The sequence below is a fragment of the Heterocephalus glaber genome, unplaced genomic scaffold, assembly GCF_053883595.1.
Source record: "Heterocephalus glaber isolate CG9 unplaced genomic scaffold, H.glaber_assembly_v1.0 deba00001600, whole genome shotgun sequence".
In the NCBI taxonomy this organism is placed as follows: domain Eukaryota; kingdom Metazoa; phylum Chordata; class Mammalia; order Rodentia; family Bathyergidae; genus Heterocephalus; species Heterocephalus glaber.
Genome location: NW_028258372.1, coordinates 3,097,017 through 3,119,058, shown reverse-complemented (window position 1 = coordinate 3,119,058; position 22,042 = coordinate 3,097,017). Strand labels below are relative to the sequence as shown.

At 42.4% G+C, this 22,042-nt stretch overlaps 1 protein-coding gene across 5 annotated transcripts in view; it reads left to right on the top strand.

Annotated features, from left to right (window-relative positions):
• Positions 1–21,926, top strand: part of Pld5 (phospholipase D family member 5) — a 365,640-nt gene extending 343,714 nt beyond the window's left edge. For all 5 annotated transcript variants that reach the window (XM_087194269.1, XM_004853520.3, XM_087194270.1 and 2 more), the window contains 3 exons: positions 4,804–4,972; positions 8,791–8,905; positions 14,820–21,926. In XM_087194269.1, coding sequence (XP_087050395.1) covers positions 4,804–4,972; positions 8,791–8,905; positions 14,820–15,067 — 532 coding nt within the window. In that variant the 3' untranslated portion in view covers positions 15,068–21,926. The remainder of the gene's footprint in view (positions 1–4,803; positions 4,973–8,790; positions 8,906–14,819) is intronic.
• Positions 21,927–22,042: the final 116 nt, after the last annotated feature.

The following is a 22,042-nucleotide window of genomic DNA, read 5'->3' as shown; positions in this document are numbered from 1 at the left end:
AGGTTGGGTTGTTCTCACTTTGAAAGTTACCTGGGAAGAAAAATAAAGTAAAATACTAAATAAAACCCAAAAAAAGGCTGGGGGTATAGCTCAGCAACAGACACTTGCCTAGCATTTGTGAAGCTCTGGGTTTGACCTCCAGTGGTTATTTTGCCTCCAGTGGCAAAATATATAAAATAAAATAAAACAAAATGAAATGAAATGAAATGAAAATATTTTTGAGATTTTATTATTTTAAAATTAATGAGGATGTACCTGAAGAGCATGCTAAATGAAACTTAAGGGTCATTGCTTTCTTGTATTCATGGCAATCTTCATTAAATGCTAATCTCTCACATATTTTCTCAATGTAAAGGAGAAATTCAAGGACATTTATAATGTAGATATTTTCAGCCAGTGCATTACTCTGAGAAAGGTATCAGCATTGTTTTCAGTAGCTCAGGATTGTAAAGTATGCAGGTACCTGGAGTAGACTGAGGGACAGACTTGCATGTTTAAATGCATGCCCACCCTCAGGTAATCCCACCTTTGCCCTCTTGCTGGGATTACGGCTATTTGGGTGCTTGTCAGTGTTTCAAATAATTAGTTTCAATGCAGGAAATGTTTCCAAAATGCACATTTCTAGGAGTGCAACCCAAGACCTTTTTAATTTGGAAAATGACAAATTCAAAATCACATTCCTGAGGTTAAATGTGTGTTAAGTGTGTCCCATATTGCTTGAATAATTTTCGGATTTGCAACCCACATATGAATAATATGTAACTTCTTTATGCACATAACTGTCAATTTGCAAAAGGAGTCTGCCAGGAAATGAGCATCCCTGATGACAGTCAGTGAAAAGCATTTTAAGCTTCAAGATGCATGTTATTAAAATGCTTTTACTTTAAAATATTTCGCATCCTGTGAACATTCATAGATTTTTTTCCCACACACATGTTCACATCTTTTCTCTCTGTTTTTTATATTTCTCCCATGTGTTGCTTAGTTGGTTTTAGACTTCAGCTTCACTTTGGGAAGCAGTTTAAATACAACAGATTTTCCCTCTTTTTCCTGTTATTGAGAAGAAGTCAAGTTCATGTAGTTACATGTTAGGATAGGATGATGCATGCTCAGGTTTGACAAAACCTCTATTCCATGAAGTCCCATGGAACAAAGGAAAAGGAATTAACATGGATCTAAGACCTAAGATATAAGATCTAATATATCTTAGAAATATAAGAGAGAAAATTAAAAGAATGTCAAAGAATTTGACAGTCACTAAAATTTTGCATCTTCTTTAGTTTTTGGTTGTTGTTCAAAAGATACTTCTTTTAGAGTATTTTTAAAATTTCAAACCTATACTTGAAGCTTTCTAAACAAAAAGATCACCAGAGAGAAATAAGTAGTCCAAACAGCCAGCTTATAATTAAATTCTTCTCAATCATATAAAGAAATTTTTTAAAAGTCTATTTACTCATTTTTACATAGTCCTAGAAAAGTTTTTCAAGAGTGAATTCAATTTTATTTTAAAAAAATACATACTACCATGTTTGTGTGTTCATGGAGTTAATGAATATCTTAGAGAATTAACTTTTAGTCTACTGCCAAATATCCAAATGAAAGAAAAAAATTCACACACTCCCAAGTGAGAAGTGATTGACAGCCTGTTAAAAAAGATTCTCCAGACCTCAAAGAACTAGGACTGGAAGTCCCATTTGACCCAGCTATTCCCTTGCTGGGTATCGTCTCCAAAGAATTAAAAGAATCATACCACAGTGATATATATGCACCCATGTTCATGAGCAGCACAGTTTGTAATAGCTAAAACTTGGAAACAGCCCAAATGCCCATCAACTGGAGACTGGATCAAGAAAATGTGGGATTTTTTTATAAAATGGAGTACTACTCAGCCATAAAAAATGAAAAATTAGAAACATTTATAACTAAATGGATGCATATTGAGGCGATACTCTTAAGGAAATAAATAGGACACACATGTGTAAATACCGAATAGTTTGTCTAGTGTGAGAAACTGAAAGTGTAAATAAGGACTAAAAGGTATAATAGATAATGTGAAATAGGACGAAAAGGGGCAAAGGGGAAGGGGAAGTGGGAGGGGGAGGGGAAAGGAAAGAAGGGAATGGAATTAATATGAGAAAAGGAAAAAATGGAAACAAAGTCTTTGTAAATAGGGAGGGATGGAGGGATTGAAGGGAGGGCAGGGGAAGGGGGAAAAAAAAGAACCAAGAGAGATTATGTAAAGGTGCAAATTTCCAATGATGAATGTCATTATATTGTATACCTAAAAGGTACCAATAAAATAAAAAAATTTTTTAAAAAGATTCTCCATCATTTACTGATAGTGTTAGAATTTCTACTTTCCCAGGTATTTCAAAGTTAATGGAACAATGATGTATGATTAAATAAATCCTGCAATAAAGAGTTACTTCCTCCTGGTAGAGCAATGAAGCTCTTTAAGCAGCTCACTTCATTATTTAGTCTCAGTTTCATGCTGTTCATGATGTGTTTCCTCAGCCACATGAAATGTGTTTTTCAGAAGGAAATCAGTAAATGTACAGAGAACCAGCCTGATTAGTCTTTGAGGTTCAGTTGTCCCTCCTGATCTGCAGTTTTGCCTTCTGGGATTTGAGTTATCTGCAGGTTAGCTGTAGTTTAAAACTGCTGAATGGGAATTTCCAGAAATAAATAATTCATAAATTTCAAATAACTTTTATTATCGTCTATTGCTGTAATTGTTCTATTTCATTATTAGCTACTATTATTCCTCTCTTGTTATTCCTAATGTATAAATTACGCCTTAACATAGATAATGTGTTATGTAGTATGTATGTATGTATAGGAAAAGACATAGTCTAGATAGGGTGCAGTGCCATACATAGTTTCCGGCATCCACCAGGTCTTGGAATGAATTTCCCAAGGATAAAGAAGGACTGCTTGTATTAATAACTTTCATTTCCTTATCCATTCAACAAATGTGTGTTGAGTATGTGCACTTAGGGTTGTGGCATGAACAGTTTATGGTCCATCTGATAGGGGCAAGTGGACCCAGGTGAGATTATCAAAGCACGGTGGTGAGAAGGGGATTAGGTTTGTGTACAGAATATTGGAGGCGCTCATGAAAGGACACTCCGGTGCAGGCCCAGGGTTAGAGGAAGTTTGTTGGAGGAGACGCTACCTGAATTACATTTTAAAGTAGTCGCGAAATGGTCAGAAAAGAGTGAGGAAGTTTTCCAAGGTCAGAAGAACAGCTTGAGCAAAGGTTCAGATGGAAAGCTTGACAAGTTCTGGGCCAGCTGAAACAGCCCAAAGTAGGGCGGTGAGGGGTCAAATTGGAGGGAGGGCAGGGCCCAGGGACTGGGGGGCTGACTGCTAGGGAGTCTGGTGACTCTAGCACCCTCTACTTTTTTCAGTCAAGGAGCAGATATGACCGGATCTGCTGCAGACGGATCACGTAGGTGGCCTGGAAGGTGCACTCGACAGGGGAAGAGTGGAGGCAGAAACCAGTGTGGAGCATAAGGCTGAGATGATTTTTTTCTCAGTAGTTCTCAGCATCGTGGGCATAGAAACAGACAAAGAGAACTGTAACACAAGCCACGGTTTAAAACGGTTTTCCTCTAAGGGAGAGGAAGGTAGAGGGGCAAGTGCCCTCCTGCAGGTGATCAGAACTGGAATTAGGCTGGGCAGGTAAGAAGAGCAAGAGGAGGCAAAGGAGCAGGGACACTGGAGGGGCCCCCAGATCTCTGGTCTCACGGGGTGAAAGGGCAGGTCCAGGATGAGTAAGAGAGTGGGGACTGGACGGGCAGGAACCCAGGGTCAATACAAAGGGGGGACCGACCTTTGGAGGTGCAATGATGGTGACCCTGACAGGCTAAGCTTTGGGATAGTGTGTCATGTGTCCAGTGGGTTGGTCCAGAATTAGACTGAGATTGGAATGCGTAAGGAGAAGTCCCACACATTCAGGGTGTATGGGAGGTACAGTGATCTAACACCTAGTCCTTGAGATAGAGAAAGGGTTTCTTGATTTAATGTGAGAACTAAGAGGCAGTTCTGGAAGTGACACTGTGTAAGACTGCGTAGAGCAGGAGGCTCCCCCACATCTCAAACAAGAGGCCAAGTAGCAGTAGAAGAATATATGGCAAGACTTTAGGAGAAGCTATGGCCGCTGGGAAAAATCAGGATGTAGGTAAGGCAGAAGCCAAGGATTTGTGGAAGAAGTTGAGGCTGCAGAGGAAGCTTTTTGCCTGATGGAGGAGTCCAGGTGCTCAGCCCAGAGTGGGCCACAGGGAAGTTAGGGTGAGGGTGGAAGGTAGTGAGGAGAGACTTTGCTAAGGACAGTCTGGAAATAAGTGTGGAAAAGTTCAGATAACCAGGGCAGAAGTTCATTTTAGTACAGTGTCCCAAGAAGGGAGGTAGTAGTGGCATTTGGAGACAGAGTGCAAGGTTCCGGCTGGGACTTCTGGCTGGGCAGAGTTGACTTGTAGTGTATGTGTGCACTCAGGCCCATGTAGCCCAGGAGGTGCAGTGAGAGAAGCCACAGCCAGTCTGTCTGCTCCAGAGGGCCCCCAGCTGGGCCCTGGGGCAGAAGACCCCCTTTTAGGCAGACGCAGGTCCCAGGAAACTTCATTTCTTGGTATCTAACCCAAAAGTCTTGCATTTTTTTCAGCCAATCCTACAAGGTTCTTTATGTATCACAGAATAATGTAGTGATCAGAGTAATATAAACATGCTCTGTCACCTAGTAAATTTTTTTCCCAAAACAAACTTTGTTGTTTATTTTTATCTATGTGGAAATTACTTCTGTAGGACTTACTGGCCAGACTTGGACGGGAAAATAAGAGAAGCACTGGTTTTGCGAAGCGTTAAAGTGCGGCTCCTGATAAGCTTCTGGAAGGAAACCGACCCCCTGACATTTAACTTCATTTCATCTCTTAAGGCTATTTGCATGGAAATAGCCAACTGCAGCTTGAAAGTTGTAAGTATTACACTGACTGTTATGAAATAAAACTCATTCACTCCCTTTGCATGTCCCAGTGTCATAAGCATTCACATACGTGTAAACTTCCAGTAAGAATCATAATAACAATCTTTTTTTTTTTTTTTGGTACTGGGGATCGAACTTGGGTCCTTGCGCTTGCGCAGCAGGTGGCAAAACCACTGAGCTAAATCCCCGGCCCCAGAATAACAATCTTTGGTACTGAAAACTTCTTGAAGAGGCAGGACAAGTTCTTTTTCAAAACAATCACACTCATAAAAAAGAAAGTAGAACCCAAGTTTCCTCAGTCTGGCCTTCTTCAAACACACATGCTGTTGCATCTGCTCCATTTTGCTTGAACTGCTTTATTTCCTTCCCATTCTCTCTAGTAAGACTGTGACTCAACATTGGAAACCAGCACAGATCCCCGCAGCCCGAAAGTCCCCTTAGCCTGGATCCCTTGGGCCACATGCTAATCCATCTCTGAACTGCTTGCAGAAGGCAAAAGGGGGGATTGGTGATGCTCCCAAGGTACTAGCTCTCTAGCTCATAGTGGACCTTCCCCCAGCCACCCCAGGGCCTTTGTACATGCTGTTCTCGCTGCCTACCCCACTTCGTCTCTGTGCTTCTCCTGACTCATGGCCCCTGATCCTTTAGCTCCCAGCTTTTCCCAGCCCTCTGTGCAGTCATTCACAGCCACGCTACTGTGAGCCAGGCCCTCTTGTAGATGATGGGGCTGTGTTTCTTGTGGCATTTGGGGACACAGGATGGCAGAGACCCTGAAGTATCAGTTTTGACGCAGGTCATTCGGGATTCCCCTGGCCCCCAATACCCTAAGGCCATGCTGGAGAAGTGGGTGGGAGACTGTGGGTTAGGCCCAGAGTGGGTGAACTTGCTTTTAGCCTCCATTCCAATGCCCAAACATCATTCTCATGGTCACGCAGTAGACGGGAGGCTAATGAGTGTGCTCCAGAGGGGAGCTGTGTTCCCAAGGGGACAAAGGGACAAGTTTGAGAATCATCACTGTGTGACATTCTGCCCATTATATGCTCTTCCCACATAGACAGTCCTCAACCTTCCATCTCAGTACAGGGGCAAATGGGAAGTTTTATCCATCTCTGCCCAGCTCTCTGTTTAACTGGTCTGTGTAAACCAAGGCAGCCAAGCTGATGTCAGTGTAGGTACCAGGAATGAAAGCAGATCTGTACTTACCACCAGCAAATGGAATAACTTGGTGTTGGATCAAAGCACCAACCTGGGTTTGGAGTCAGACATGGGAGCTCGGAGGACAAGCTGCTGCAGCCCCGGAAGCCAGGCAGAGACACTGGAGGACCGAGTTCCATTGTGTTTAGTGCCTTTTCACAGACAAGAAAATGAGTGGCATTGTTTCAGCTCCAGGAGTCTTATCTGGATAACTGAAGTCACGTGCAGGGATCCAGGGAAAATCTGTTGAGACAAAGAGCAGGTGTCTAAGCACCGTGGAATTCCCAGCTCCCGGCGCGATACCTGTTCAAACACATGTGCAGAGAGTGCGAATGCTGGACAAATGAAGTCAAGGAAAGGCAGGAACAAAGGGAGAGCGATGGGAAAGGCCCTACACACCATTGACGGAGCCATGCCCCGGGCAGAGCCCGTCCAAGGCGTGGTTAGCCATCTGTCTGCAGGCCTGTGCTGCCAGAGCACTCAGCCCTCTGGAGGTCAGCCTGGGTCGTCACCGGCTGTCACACCATAGTCACATTTAGGAGGCTTGGCAGGGGCAGACCGGACAGCACGCAGCCCTGTGCGATGCCTTTGCCTCCACCTTCCCTCTCAGCTTCCTTCAGGCCAAGTCAGGGGTCTCTGCCACCCCTCAACACACTGCCACCGAATCTCCCCAGCAGCGACACTCTAAGTGTTCCCACTGAAGACTTCTGAGAAAGAAATGGCGGGAGAGTAAGAGTCCCTCCATCACTGTGACTTCTCCTGTACTTCCTCAGCTTCGTGGTTTTGACACGGATGGTTATGTTTCTTGGACACACCGCACATCACTAGCTCACTGCTAGCCATTTCATGAAACAGAGGCCATGCCAGTCAAAGTGCCCAGACGAGCCTGGGTGGGAAGGAAGTTTATGGCCCTGCCATCTAGAGCCCAGATGGCTGAGAAGCTCCTCCAGGAAAAGCAGGCGTTGGAACCCTCTTGTGGTCCATCTTGAGGCGCTGCAGAGCACTCAGAAAGCAGTGGCTGGGAACCAGGCAGGGAGCTCTGTCCTCGGGCGGGATGCCACCCCGTGCCTACCCCACCCCTAGCCCCCATCCTCACCCGCACCCAGATGTGGCTCTGCATCCATGAAGAGCTTATGGAAAGAGACTTCAACTCATAGGTTGTCCCAGGTGCCTGAGTTTTTATTTTTTACTAAATTAACCAACCATGTTTTAAATGTCTTTGCTGTCCTCTTACAACATATTAAGGCATCTATTAATGTCTGTGAATAAGGTCTGATTTCTGCTATGCTGTTAGTCTCCAAGAGGGCCATCATACTGAGTTTCTCAAGAAAGGGTTCTCGCTGAAAACCTCAAGCTGTGAATCTATCCTTGATTTAACTTAGACTGTATATTTTATTCCTCTTCAAATCCATCTCCACTCTACAGTAATATCTTTCTCTGAAGGAAACGGAGCAGTGTTTTTGACAAGTTAGTGATGGAATATCTACGTGAGACAAGTGCTGGCTGTTACCCACTGATGACACCTTCGTCCTCACGGATTTCATGAATTTATCAGGGTGGCTTTAAAGCACTCACCTGTTAAGTCGAATTGAAGATATGGAAGGCAGCAATGAGGAAATCAGGTGGACCAGGGAGCATTGCTATAACCACGGGGATGCAGCCCAGAGAGAACTCACCTCCGTGCTGTGGAATACCCAGTTCTCGGGTGGTAGATTTTGATCTGTGCACCATGGATTTTAGAGGTTTTACCAAAAACCCGTGTAGGATTTTCAGGGCCAGAAGTGATCAGCTAGGCCACTCCTTCCCCACCCGGGACACAGGGAAAGACCAACTCTCACTAAGTCCCCAAACCAAATGTGAATACAGGCAGATCTGAAACTATAAATGGCAGCTCCTCTTCTGGTTGTTCATCTCATGTTTGTCTCTGCCCCTTCTTTCCTTCCAATACATAGGCTTCTATAGCTGGGAGACACTGGAGAAAGAACCTGTGTGTTCTGAAAATGTTCCTTTCCCAACACAAAGAGACCTGAGACCTCTGTATTTGACAGGGGTCCTACTCTGAGCTCAGAGTGAACTGTGATGCTGCTTTTTGGGTCAATTCAGATTCATGACTTGAAGTTATGATTTTTATTTTGAGTTGCCCCTTGTAAGAGCTTGTAGACTTAGGTGTTTGGATGGAAAAGGTTTGTACCTGTGGCAAAATCTCTTTTGACCTTTGCGGATCCCTGGTTGAGTCAGCCAGTCACTGTCACCAAGCGTGCATGGCATAAGAATATTCATTCAGCTCCTTGGCACGCTTGAGGGGAAGCCCCCTGAGGCAGGCTTCAAAGCCACTGCGCCCTGATGAACAAGACAATGAGAATTAAACAACTTCTGCCCCTCACCCTGCTGAAAGGATGAATTTTGTGTTCATTTTGTAGTTTAAAAATGTTAATTATGGACCTAGTTGAGCATGCTAATTTTCTCTCTTGTTGCTGATACAGATTTGAGAACAAAAATAGATTCTGCAACACAAAGTAACTAGAGTGTGGTTTTAATAACCCAGTGTGAGGTCTTGAAGGAGACCAGTACATTCTCTATTCACCTGCTTTGTTTTTTCTTTTTTGGTCTTACAGAAATTTTTCGACCTGGAAAGAGAGAATGCTTGTGAAACAAAAGAACAAAAGAATCTCCCCTTTCCTAAGTTAAACCGCAACAAGTACATGGTGACCGATGGAGCCGCTTATATTGGTAGGTGCGGGGGTCACCAGGCACCAGGCCCCAGCTGTGCTCAGCAGCACCCTGTGCTAAGGACAAAGCCCCTTGGGAGCCATGGCCGGCAACTGGGGACTTGGTGAGGAAGCACGAGGGGGAGGCAAACACTCCTCAGCCACGTGTCCTGTGTAGCTTGATTCGTGTACTCAGAGATGCTTTGCAGACATTCTCTGGTCCAAGGCCAGGAGGCGCCTGGCTCATCAGAGGGGTGTCCAGGCACGAGGCCCACGCTCCTGCCCATCACAGCCAGGCTGCCACCAGCCATGGTGACACAGACACTGGGGCTGTTCAGTGCCAGATCTTGCACTGTCCAACACTAATTTCATCCCCACTGTTTTCTAAGCATCTGGCTTTGGACAGTTCATGTGAACTCTCTAAGCCTCAGTTTTCTCATCTGTAAAATGGGGCTAATGACAATTTCTTCTTCCTTGGGTAAAGTTTAGGTGAGATAATAGATCCAAAGCTTCTGACACATAGATAAACCCATTTCGTGTCAGCTGTTATTTTAATTTAATAATGTTCTAGATGCAGAAATCATTATATTGGTAGAATTGTTTCCTAATGTATCAAGTGTATTCAAATATTCCACAATGTGTATGAGTCCAAGGTAACCCCAAAGCTAGAACCATCACGGGTAGAGTTGAAATTACCTATTTTTAAAGCGGGCACAGAAAAAAAAAAAAAAGAGGGCACAGAAACCAAAATCTAGCAGTGTAGCTATTGCATTGTGCAGAAGAACTAGCTGTCTCACAGGAGGAAAATTGGAACTGTAAGAATATGAGATCCACATCGAGTGTTTTTCCTAAATTCAGTGGGGGAGTACAAAATACAGCATCTTCACTTCGTAAAGCACTTCATCCTACTTGATACTCTTAGCAACACTGCCTAAGGAGAGGGCAGCGTTTATTCATCTGCAGTTTAGAAATGAAGACGCTGGGCTGTCAGACGAGAAGTGAGCAGCAGCCTGCAGGGATGGCGAGGCGTGGGCCTGGAGGACCCCGCACAGACCCTGCCAGGGACCTGCGAGGACTTCCTGACTCCTGCCTACGGAGCAGATGTTCTGCCCTCTTCCATTCTAATATGGAACCACTTTATGGGATCGCTTTATTAAAACAGAGTGTCAGCATTTTTTTTTTTGGTATCAGGAATCGAACTCAGGGCCCTGTACTTGCCAGGCAGGCACTGCATCCCCGGCTATTAGAATATTTTTAAATGGATGTCATTTTGGCTGTCCTGGTATATAACCATATTATCTTATTCTTGTCCCTCTTAGGGGCTTCATTTGTGATTCTTTGGATTTTCTTATATTTATCGGCTATTTTATGGAAGATAAAATGAAATCCGCTTCTTTTTAAACAAGTGACCAAAAATTCTCAAAATTATTTAGTTAAAAAAAACTCCAACTTTTGACTCAATTATTAGGAAACCTAGGGATGGATGAAGTTTCAGGCTTAGTAGCTTTAGAAATTCCAATCTAGGTATTGTGGGGTTTGCATTCGGTAGTAACTTGCACTGATAATCTCAGTGCTCTTTGATGCATTAAATAACTGTTTTATAATCAGACAAACTATATGTGAATTGCAGCACTGATTCTCCCAAGCTGGAAGATGGTAGAAAGTCATATAATATCTAGTAAGCCGCTGTCTCTTTATCTACAAAATGGGGATAGCAACACCCACTCATTGGCAGTGATATGAAAATTAAATGAGGTAACATATAAATAGCTCCAGACACTGTCTCTGATCTATCTAGATCCTTAGTAAACATGATTTTTTTTTTAATCCTTTCTCTGTGGCATCTTTTTTTTTTTTTTTTGGTACCAGGGATCGAACTCAGTTCCTTGCGCTTGCATAGCAGATGGCGAAACCACTGAGCTAAATCCCTGGCCTGTTCTTTCTCTTCTTCCCTATCTAAGGCATTTTAAAGTGAGTTCGTTTTACCTACAACATTTTGGCAAAACATTAATTCCCTGGAGTGCACCCTAGTTCTAGTATAAAAATATTCAAGGAACATCAAGAGAGATAATTCGTTGATAATTTAAGTAATTACCAGCCTGCTCTGGAAATCTCCTAAGTCATAGTCATCATTCAGACACTTGGTGAGAATGCAGAAGTAAGAAAGAGTGACACCAGGGCCTTGCATGCAATTACAGCTCTGTTAAGTTTTCAGGAGACTTCAGAAGGACTCTTGAGCTGTGTCATCTTCTGCAGGGTAGATGGGAGTGGAGCTCCACAGACTTGTCTGCGAGGTGTGGAATGAACGTGGGGCCGACAGGGGAGTCAGTGGGGGGTTGACTGAAGCCATCTAAAAGGCTCCCGCCGCCCAGATGCCTCCCAGGGGAGCTCATGAACACCCTGGATGTCGCTTTCCTTAGGGTGATGCTGCATTTCTGGCCACCAGGTCCTGAGCGTGCTTTTGGAAGCAGAAATGGCAGTCTCAGGAAAAGACTGGTGACACTGCATCCTAATTAAATATATATATATGTGTATATAGTGAGGCATACTTTGAAGGTCAGCCAAACCATCAGGAAGTAAAAGGTAGAAGAACACAATCACACTGGTGTAGGAATTCTTCTTCCTGGAGCTCTATTTCCCAAGAAGAATGTACTTGAAACATTTGAGGATCAGTGAAGATGCTGGACCCATTGTATAAGAAGGAGAAGGGCAGATTCATGAAGTAGCTTCAGAACCTTTTGCCCTCCTGGGTTCCCTCTGCCCATGCTGCCCACAGCACATATGCCCTTTTGAGAGCCATCTGCCAATGAACAGAGCAGAAATCTCAGTGTGGCTGTGATGCCCGAACCCTGGCAGCCACACAGTGGGTGCCTTCCGGGTCAGAGATGGCCTGGCATAGAAGTGTGGGCTGTAGAGTTAGACTTAGCTTTCAGCCTCAGCTCTGATACTGTGCTACTCTTGCCTTGAGCAAATTCCTTAACCTTTCTGTGCCTTGATTTCCTCACTAGTACAATGGAGTTAGTTTTTCACCACGTAGGACTGAAGTGAATATCGAAGGAGACAATGTCACATGATTGCGTTTTACTGTGTTTGTGGCCGTGCCAAAACTCCACAGGAGGCCCTGCGTGGGACCATAGCTGTAGGGCTGAGATTTTAGTGTCTCATCTAAAAGTCTATGAAAGTCACAAAAGAGCAAAGAAGCCTTTTGCTTAGGAAATGCAGAAGCATCACTGTCACCAGCAGATTTCTGGGTGGCCCTGCGTCCCCAGTTTAGAGATCCAAGCACTGAGTGTCTGCATGGAACCGTGGCCTCTGAGTGTGGCCATGAGTCTGAGAGCAAAAGTCAGGAACATAGCATGGCAGAGGAGGTCTGTGTGCAGTCTCTGACACGATCTTACGCACCGTGAGTAGGACGGTGAGTCGCTTTATAGCACCCTTCTTCTTCTCACAAAGCCACTGACAGCATCGTTGTGGCATTTATGGGGCAGCAGGTAGTGAGTTAGGACTGGTGGAGAGCAGATTCTTACTATGCTCATATTTGAGGTAGGGACTTGGTATTCTTAGGCTGTAAGGAGTGAACTTATGGAGTAAAATGGAGGACAAAGGAAACCCCTTCTGGTATTCCAGTGGGTGCTGTATGGAATGGGGCATTGACCGGGGCACTCCAGAGAGCAGAGCAGGGACCAAAGGATGAAACTATAAAGGGCCAGGCACTGGCTCTGCCTACACATGTGCCTTCTGTGGGCACTTCTCCACTGATGGCTCCAGGGCACTGGGTCACCGATGCCCAAAGGCTGTGATCTTGCTTCTGTAGAGAGCCTTAGATGGCCACCTTGGAAATGAGAACCCAGGGTGGACACTTAAAAAGGCATCAGCTCCCTTCAAGGAAGCAGCTCTTAACCAAACAGGAGAACAACAGTAAAAGCTTCGATCATACCTGGGCTGGTGGTCATTTATAAACTGAATTCTTGGTTTGTGATACTGTGGGTTACTCACAGAGGCTGGAGACTCAGGTGCACCATTCAGTGGCCATGAGACACTGGGTAGATTTCTTCACCTTTTTGAGCCCCTCATCCCCATCATTAAAGTGGAGGTAAATCATACCACTCATATGAAATGATGTACACAAATACCAAGTACAGTTCTCTGCTCATAGTAAGCAGTTACACATGACAGTCCCTTTACCCTCAGATTCCCTTAGATCCTGACCTCAAGCTCAGCTTCCTCGATACCCTCATCATTTTTCTGTGCACAAGATGCCACCCTCCCTCTGGGGTGTGACTTTCTCTTGCCCTAGTTAAATTTCGACCCACCGCCCCTTACTCAGTGAAATGCTCCTTTCCTGACACACTGGGCAGAGTTAGAATTCGCTTTTCTGCTGTGCTCTTGACATCATGTGCATACTTCTCTTGTACCATTGCATACCCTTTGTGTGATAACTACTGCGTTTCCCTCCTGCATTCCTTGAAGGCAGGGGTTGTAATTTTCAGTCTTATTTTTATTGCTTCTAACAATATAGTACCTGGTAGACATTCAACACTCAATTAATATGCATTAAAGAAAGGGCAAAAAAGATCACAGATATATGGTATGGTCCCCTCATGTGGAGAACTTCTGTTCCGCTGAAACCCTCTCCCCACTGGAGAGATTCACACAGGAGTTTTGGGTTGCCCAGCCTGCAGATCGGCCTGCCTTGAAGGTGGACTGCACAGGAATAGCATAAACATTATAGACTCTTCTGAGGCTGATCACAGCCTTGCTACCTAGAATGAGCAGAATTGTGACCCCTCAAAATTTGCAGCTAGGAGTCCTAAGCCCCAGTACATCAGAATACAATCTTATTTGGAAATACGGTCTTTTCAGAGTTAATCAATTTAAAATGATATGTTTAAGGTGGCCACTAATCTAATATGGCCAGTGTCCTCCTGAAAAGGGACATTTGCCAGGCATGGTGGCTTATGCCTGTAATCCTAGCTACTCAGGAGGCTGAGGCAGGAGGATGTTCAAAGCCATCCTGGGCAGCTCAAATCAAATCAAATCAAAATCAAATAGAAAGGGTTGGGGATAAAGCTGAGTGGTAGAGCACTGACTGGTATGGCACGGGTAGAAGCCCTGAGTTCATCCCCAGCACTGCATAAATAAATAATTAAATATATAACTAAGTGGGGAGATTTGGACACCGATATGCATAGGGGGAAGTCAATATGAAGGGGCTGAAGGAGGACACAGCAATCTAAAGTCCAAGGAGAGAGGCTTGGGACAGGTCCTCCCCTCAGCCCTCAGGAGGAGCCTGTTTGGCAGACATGTTGATTTTGTTTCTAGAAGTGTGAAAAAAATCCCTTTCTGTTGTTTAAACCCCTCAGTTTGTGAGACTTCAAGAGAGCAGCCTGGGAAGCCAGTGCCCTGTCTGACACCAGACAGGCACAGGCAGAGCTGGTGCTCACAGCACCTGTGTGTGGGGGCGGGGGGGGCAGGATGGCTCTGCTTCCGCCTTCCCTTTGATGGGGAGGCTCCTCGCAGTATGATGTGTTTGTACATATGGATTTGATGTTGTCTCTTTGAGAAGGTAGTAATTGTTCACAAGATTTTTAAGTGTATTCCTATATGTTTTAAATGTTGCTGTATTTAGTGTGTCTTGTGAACGTCAATAAGAAATAACATTGACAAAAAAGAACAGCAGATTCCTTGTTTTGAGTTTCAACTTGAGCAAAGCTGAAGAAAATGCCAAAATAATATGCAAATATTAATATGCCATATGTAAGGCTTGCTTCTTGGGATTTTTTTTTTTTTTTTTTTTTTTGGAACTGTCAGCACACAATTCTTCCTCCCTGTCAGTATTCCTGAGTAGTTTGGATCTTTTAAATAGAATCCAATCTGTATTTCATCATTCCCAATGGATCCTAACTCTTCACCATTGTGCCTTTGTTTGTTGACAGGAAACTTTGATTGGGTAGGGAATGATTTTACCCAGAATGCCGGCACGGGCCTTGTCATCAACCAAGCAGACGTGAGGAACAACAGAAGTATCATTAAGCAACTTAAAGACGTGTTCGAGAGGGACTGGTATTCACCTTATGCCAAAACCTTACAGCCCACCAAGCAGTCAAACTGCTCCGGCCTGTTCGAACCCAGAGCCCCTGCCAACAAAACTGCCAAGGATGCCCAACACGACGAAATAAACTGATCGTCGGCATTCGCGTTTCCTATTTATACCCCAAGGACTTGAGGAGAGAAGAACAATTTAATATGTCTTTTTTAGGAGAAAAAAAGCACACAGTAAAAAAAATTGAACGACATGTAGTATCTCCAGCTAACAATATCTTAGCGCCTTGTACTCGCAATTTAAGACTTTCGTATTTGTTACTTCTGACAGAGAATGTCATTCTGGCTTGGACGTTCGTTTTTATGTTTGCATACAAAATTTAAGACTTTGATTTGTGTTTCCTGTTCCTTTCTGGCTTTAGGGCCTCTTCTGCTGACCACTGGTTAGTTCTTAAGAAGCTTAGCATGAGGTGAGCTCTTTTCCTTAGCACCATTCTGAGCCCCGCTGATTGGGAGAGGAAGGTGAGGATTTCACCATGGAGAAGACACTGATAACACCAAGGATTTGCCTTTGTAACCCATCTCCAAGACCTATCCGAGCCCCTAAATATACATAGCTTACATCTTATGCCACCCTTCAACACTTTGGAAAAATACCCTTTTTTATGTCCTTGTTCAGCATCTTCTTAATATCATAGGTTTTATTTTATCATTTTATCTTCTCACTAAATGTCCTTATTATATAGTATCCCTATAGTCACCTCAATATTAGTTCCAAGTATGGTAACATCTTTTGAAAATGAATGGATTCCTCAACATGAATACAAAATGGAAATAACAGTCTTTAATTTTCACCTCTCAACTACATTCTTTCCCCTACCGAATCGGTTATTTAAAGACCGCAGCCAGCAATAGGTACCCTTTCTCTCAAGCTCAGAAAAATGATGTAGCCACCTGCTAATATCCAGCAAGCTACTAAGTCTGCATTTTGAGAACAAAGTAGTTTTCCACATTTTTTGTTTAGTTTACAGTATTATAAAGGAAAGGTATTTATGCGTGAGTGGGTTTAAATTTCTTTAGAATCATTATGTTGTTAAGAGTATGCCAGCAAAAGTTTATAGAGCTATTTAATATACCTTCTGCTATTTAATATACCAAATGCTTTTCAGAGAAACGCAATTTAAATACTGTGCTTAACATATTTTACTAAGAAACAGAAATATTGGATTATTGTCCTATGATGTCATTATGTGTTGTTTTATATCTATACAGTATATAACCCTGTGTTAATGGAGACTGTTGCTACATAAGAGCCCAGGTAGGTAGCCAGGACACCCACAGCCAGTGTGGCTCCTGTCCGTGGGGCTCAGAACAGAGCCTACACACCTTGCCCTGGGGTTTCTATCACTAATGTAGAGACAGTAATACTCACCTACCTCGCAGGGATGTTGTCATGGTAGGAGATATTTATAACTTGTTTTGAAATCAAAAGAACCTATATAAATGCTAAGCATTATAATGTTTAATCTTTTTCTTGAAATAATCTTTGCGGTATCCTGATATAATCAAGACCAAGTCCTCCTCAAGGACCCAGAAGGGAAAACAAATCTACAGCTTGCAAAAATGGATGGCAACAATGCAGCGACACAAAACCCCTGGTGGAGACCTGGATTGTCAACATCTGGATGGAATGTTTTTGTTGGGTCACTTTGGCATAAATAATATCAACACAAAACTAGACATTGTGCTTGGGTCATTCTTTAGGACCAACATATCCATGTGTTTTCAGAGCAAGGACAAAACCAATTTCAACCATTGTTTTTCATTTCTAGAGACTTGATTTAGTGAAGAAGGGTGATGGTGGAAGCTATGAAGCTTGCCTAGTGGAGTCACTCCAGGTAGAATGGCTTCTGTTGGTTAACTAGTGGTCACATTACTTCCTTTCTGTTTCCAAGTATTGCTTCACTGGATCCTTAACCAGTCAATTCAGAAAGCTGGAAAGAAGCTGTATGGTTAAGAATAGCGGTTTTTTATGGCTTTGGGGGGATTCTCAATGGAATTGTTCATTAGTAATGGCCAATACCTAAGACTCTCAATATGCACCATATGCATAGTCCTTGTTTGAGTAGGGAGTTATCCTCCAGTAATCTAGTAATGGTGGCTTTAGTAATGGTTTTAAAAAGAAAGAGTGGAGTGTAGATAAGCAAACCTACCAAGTTCACCCTGGGACAAACAAAAAGGTTGGATTTGAAAAAGAACATCTAAAGGGAAAGAAAATAGTTACTTCCTTGTTGATTCCTAAGTTGTCTACTAGAATACTGGTCCACAGCCAACTGTAGGTCTAGAAAAATGGCCTATACTTTTGCATCCATGTGGTAGGAGAAGAGGATGTCATCTTTTAGGAAATGACCATAGTTGCTTTTTTCTTTCTGAGCCCCACCAAATGGTGTATCTGCCAGGTGCTGGCAGCTTCAGGGCTCTGCAGGACAGCAACACACCTCACCAGGGACAACAGGGTGGTGGAGGCAATGGTGGCCTTCTGCAGCAGCCAGGAAAATGGTCCCTGTGCTGAGAACATCATAGATGAGTCTGTCTCCCCAGAGAACATTCTATTCTGTAGAATTTTCTCTTTCATATGGACGCTCTGTTTCCTCTCTTTGCATCTGTGCTAAATACATTACTTACTTCCATCCCTCCTGCCCCCAACATCCCAGGAAATATTTCCCAAGAGGAAAAGAACACAAAACAAAAACACTTTAATTTGAGATTATCAGGTAGATGTCCATGGCAGGGAATATAAGGAGGATGGTGACTACTAACCTTGCATTTTCTCCATAAACATTTCAGAAGTTATTTCCCTAGGGGGAGGAAAAAGAAAACCAAATACAATTTGAGACCAAATCATATTTTGGATTCCTCTGTCACTAACGCTAACCTAGTGCCTTATCCATTTTGAAGTATTGGTTTTAAACAGTGGTTCACTATGTGAGGACACTCTTACTCCAGAGTCTAATATGAACTTCTGCTGGACCAGCCTGTTTGAAACTTAGGCACGAGCATCAACAGTTTTTATGCAGCCTGCTTCCTTCCCACCCCAAAGAATTTATCTCCCTGAAATCAAATCATTGAAACATATTGCCAAATATCAATACTGTTGGCATCAATTGCATTGTCACTGGCCACTGGTATATCACAGAATCGGATCACAGCTTATCAGTCCATGGCAGAGGAAGCAGAGCCTTCTGAGAGTCTACCTGTGCTCTGTAACCACCACATGTTGGGTTCCTGGCAATGACAGAAGGGATGCACACTGAAAATGTCTGCTGTCTTTAAGGAACCTTGTAAAGAGAAACATCATAGACTCCCAAGGTCCTGTGGAACATATGTAAAATGAAAGCTAGAGTCTTTAAAAAGTCAAAGTAGGCTCAGTTCAAGAAATAAAAGGTCTGTGGGAGGAAAACCTTTGCATTTGGATAGCTTTGAGCACCACTTTCTCCAGACTCTGTGCTGTGGTTTGTCTCATGTCTGATTTGGTTCTTAGTGAGATGGGTCGGGTCTCGTTTTGGGCTGATCTTACCCTTTGAAAATGTGTTGTATTAATGTGTTTCTGGTTTGTTAAAAGTGCCTCGATGAACCCAGGACTGACAGAAGCTCATTTCCCAGCAGCCTGTGGTTATTCTCAAGTGACTGATTCATTCTGAGAGTTCTGTTTGTGGAAACTTTTATTGAACTAAATTCCAGAGGGAAATTAAAAGACTATAAGAATTTCTTGATAGAGTCAGATCCAGGATCAGCCTGTCTCAGGAATTCTACCCTAGAATCTGCTCCCCCCCGCCCCGTACATATGACCCATTTGTATGTGTTTCTCAGTGCAAAATTCATTCTATTATTTCTAACATTTAAGGAACATAAAAAGCTGCCAATATCTGTAATAGAACAGTCAGCTCCTGTAATGAAAGATACTTTGCTATTGGATATTCAAATTCAGTCCCTATAAACAGCTCCATCCATTGTGGATATCAAGTCTTCCCCCCCACCCCGTATTTCTTCCCAGTATACTGGTGCAATTTATTATAAACCTTTGAAGGAGAAACTCTCCTTCAAACTCTCCTTTGGCCTAAGATAGATTGAATAAGTTAATCCACAGTCAAACATTTTCCTGGGCCGGGGATTGAGCTCAGTGGTTCTGGCACCTACCTCGGAAGCGGTAGGATCCGAGTTTGATCCCTGGTACCAAAAAAAAACAAAACAAATTTCCTATTTGCTATAAATTAACTTCTTTCCTTTTTTTTTATATGTTGTTAACCAAATAGCTGCTTACTATTTTTACTTTGCTGACTTTAATCAATGTGGGTTTTTCACTAGCCCTGAAGTGGACTCCATTTAGGCTTAATCTTTTCCATTTGAGAGAATTCCCATCTTTGGCTGAATTATGAAAATACTGCTTTGTATGGTGACTAGATAGGTATCCTTCAGAAGTTTCTTCAGCTTGTAAAAACCTACTTTTCTTTTTTTTGACCCATTCTTGTACTTACAGAATTATAAAAGACCACTGATTACCTAGACTTCTTTTGGGAACCTGACTAAAAAGAAATGTGAAATTTAACAGGCCATTATGTATTTTCTTTTGCTGTGTTTAACTACTAACCTTCTAATCCTGTTGCAAAGGATCTCTTGGAATTTTTAATGTACCTTTATATAAATAGGATAAATGTGTACTGGGCATATCTATATTATTAACATTCTGATCCCTAAATAATTTGATGTGATATAGGGTTGAATTTGTAGGGAATCATTAAAATGATCAAATCTTTCTTATAATCAAATGCTCAATTATTTCCAGAAGTAAATTTATAAGGCTTGTTCATACTGTGAGATGAAGCATTTCTTTTTCTCCTCAGCTTGATCTCAGAAATAAACTTGCTCTTCTACTATTATAAGTGACAAAGTAAATGTAACTGGCCCAACAGGCTGTGGGCCCACAGTTTTATGTATTCACCCAACAGTCAGTTTCTAAACCTATTCCTTCCCTCTATAAAGTTTGTTCCTAGTATTGTTGATTTGGAGTAAATAAGTGATCTTTCCTAGTGAAGAAACAATTATAGATACCATGAGGTACACTGTGGTCTTTTGACAGAAAAAGTGTTTGCGGATACAAGGTCAGATGCCTCTCATATTCATTGCTCTCTTATCTAGGTGTAAATCCATAATCATAGACACTTGTGTCTTCTCAGCAGGCCTATTTGATTGGTATATTTTTACAGTGCTGGGGATCAAACCTAGAGCCTCCTAGGCAAGAGCCTACCAGTAAATTACACCCCCAGGGGCTGGGAATTTAGCTGAATGGAGCCACGCCTGCCTCACAAGCAAGGTCCTGAGTTCGATCTCCGGTACCAGGAAAAAAAAAAAAAAAAAACTACACCCCCAGGCCCCAACAAACTCATTCTGAATCTGAGATTCAGAGCTTACCTTGAAAAACATCTAAGACAACTCCTTCAAAGGTACAGTCCCCTTCTCATTTGGCCACTCAGAGGATCCACTCAAACCCATTTGGACAGTGTACCACTGCCTTTTGTAGGGCCCATATTCGATAATGTTTGGTTGATTTGCTATAGTAATTTAGGTTTGAGCCAAAGATTGATCTCTGAAAGAATATGCATTGTATGTGCATATACTAATACCCTTTTTAGAAAGAGAAGAAATCTGCAGAGGTGGACTTTTTTTTAAAGCTGTCATTTGAGAGTTTAGCAAAGATTTAATACAGTGAACTTTCTGAATCTGCAATAGTCAATAATTTGATTGGATTGGAAGTTTCTGAGTCTTATAATTTCATGTTTTTAATTGGGTTAATAATAATTTTATGAGACAACCATGTGCAAGAGGCCCAATTAAATCATAGCAAAGGTGAAAATTATTTGTGGTTTATTTTCACTTCACATGACAGACTAATTACTAAGGAGAAAAGTTATTTTTTGTAAAGTGGACGTCTGGCTCTAAAATTCATTCACCTGGGCCTCAGACACCTTGAAATATTAATTCCCATCTAGATCCTCCTATTTTCCATAGGTTGAAAGTTCTGAGGAATAGCTGAGAAATTCTGAGCTCCTTGAAAGACACAAATGCAGACAAATCCTGTTTCTAGTTTACAGTGTTCTCATAAAGGTACACAACTGATCTTGGGAATATGACCTCATTTTCCAGGACTCAAAATATTGAAATTATATGTGACTTTCCAATTCAAATGAAGGATGAAGATTTTTAAAGACAACTCAGAAAATATGATCCAACAATATTCACGTGGATCAGAGATTATTCTATGATTTCATTTACTTTTACTTAAAAGTGAAGATTATCTGCTTCTTTCTGAAAGGCAACATCCAAAAACGTAATAAAAGAATGACAGCACCATAGTTTCAGAAAAGTATTGATAGAGCACGTTGAAAATCCTGTGTGGCAAAGTGTCCTTGAGAAAAAAAACAAGTTTTGTCCCCAGAAATAAAGCCATATGTTATTATTCATATTTCATAGGTGGACGTATGGTTTTCCTAGTGTCCCTGAGAGATCATGCCCATACCTTCTGTACAAGCAGATCATGTTTCTTATCGTATGAGCTCTCCATACTGGTCAGTTGATTATATCAAGATTCAAGACCTGAGTCCAAGTGACTCCTTTTCAGGCCATGAGGTGGCCTAAGGGAAGAAAACCCAGAAATACTTGGCCCAACCCATTTGAGTCTGACTATGAGAGATAGAAAGTAAATGAGTAGCAGCAAGAGCAACCAAGATAGACACAGTCACCATAATATGGCCACCTTGGAGCAGGAATGGCAATGACTTTTGCCACCAAGTCTAGAGGTCTTTTTGATTCACCATTTCTGCTTTTGGGTTACTGGAGAAATGACTGATTCCTGAACAATGAGTCTGGAGTTTGTGGTTACTGGGTTGCTTTCATATCTTCCTGCCTTTCTTATGTATTGACATAAATAAACTCACATTAACTGAGATAGTCTGATTCATGTTTGTTCTTTGCAATCTAGAGATGCTGATCTAACAACAACTCAATGAAGTGCAAGTTGTCCTCACTTAAGTAGCTTGGAAGAGGAAGGAAAACAAATGCT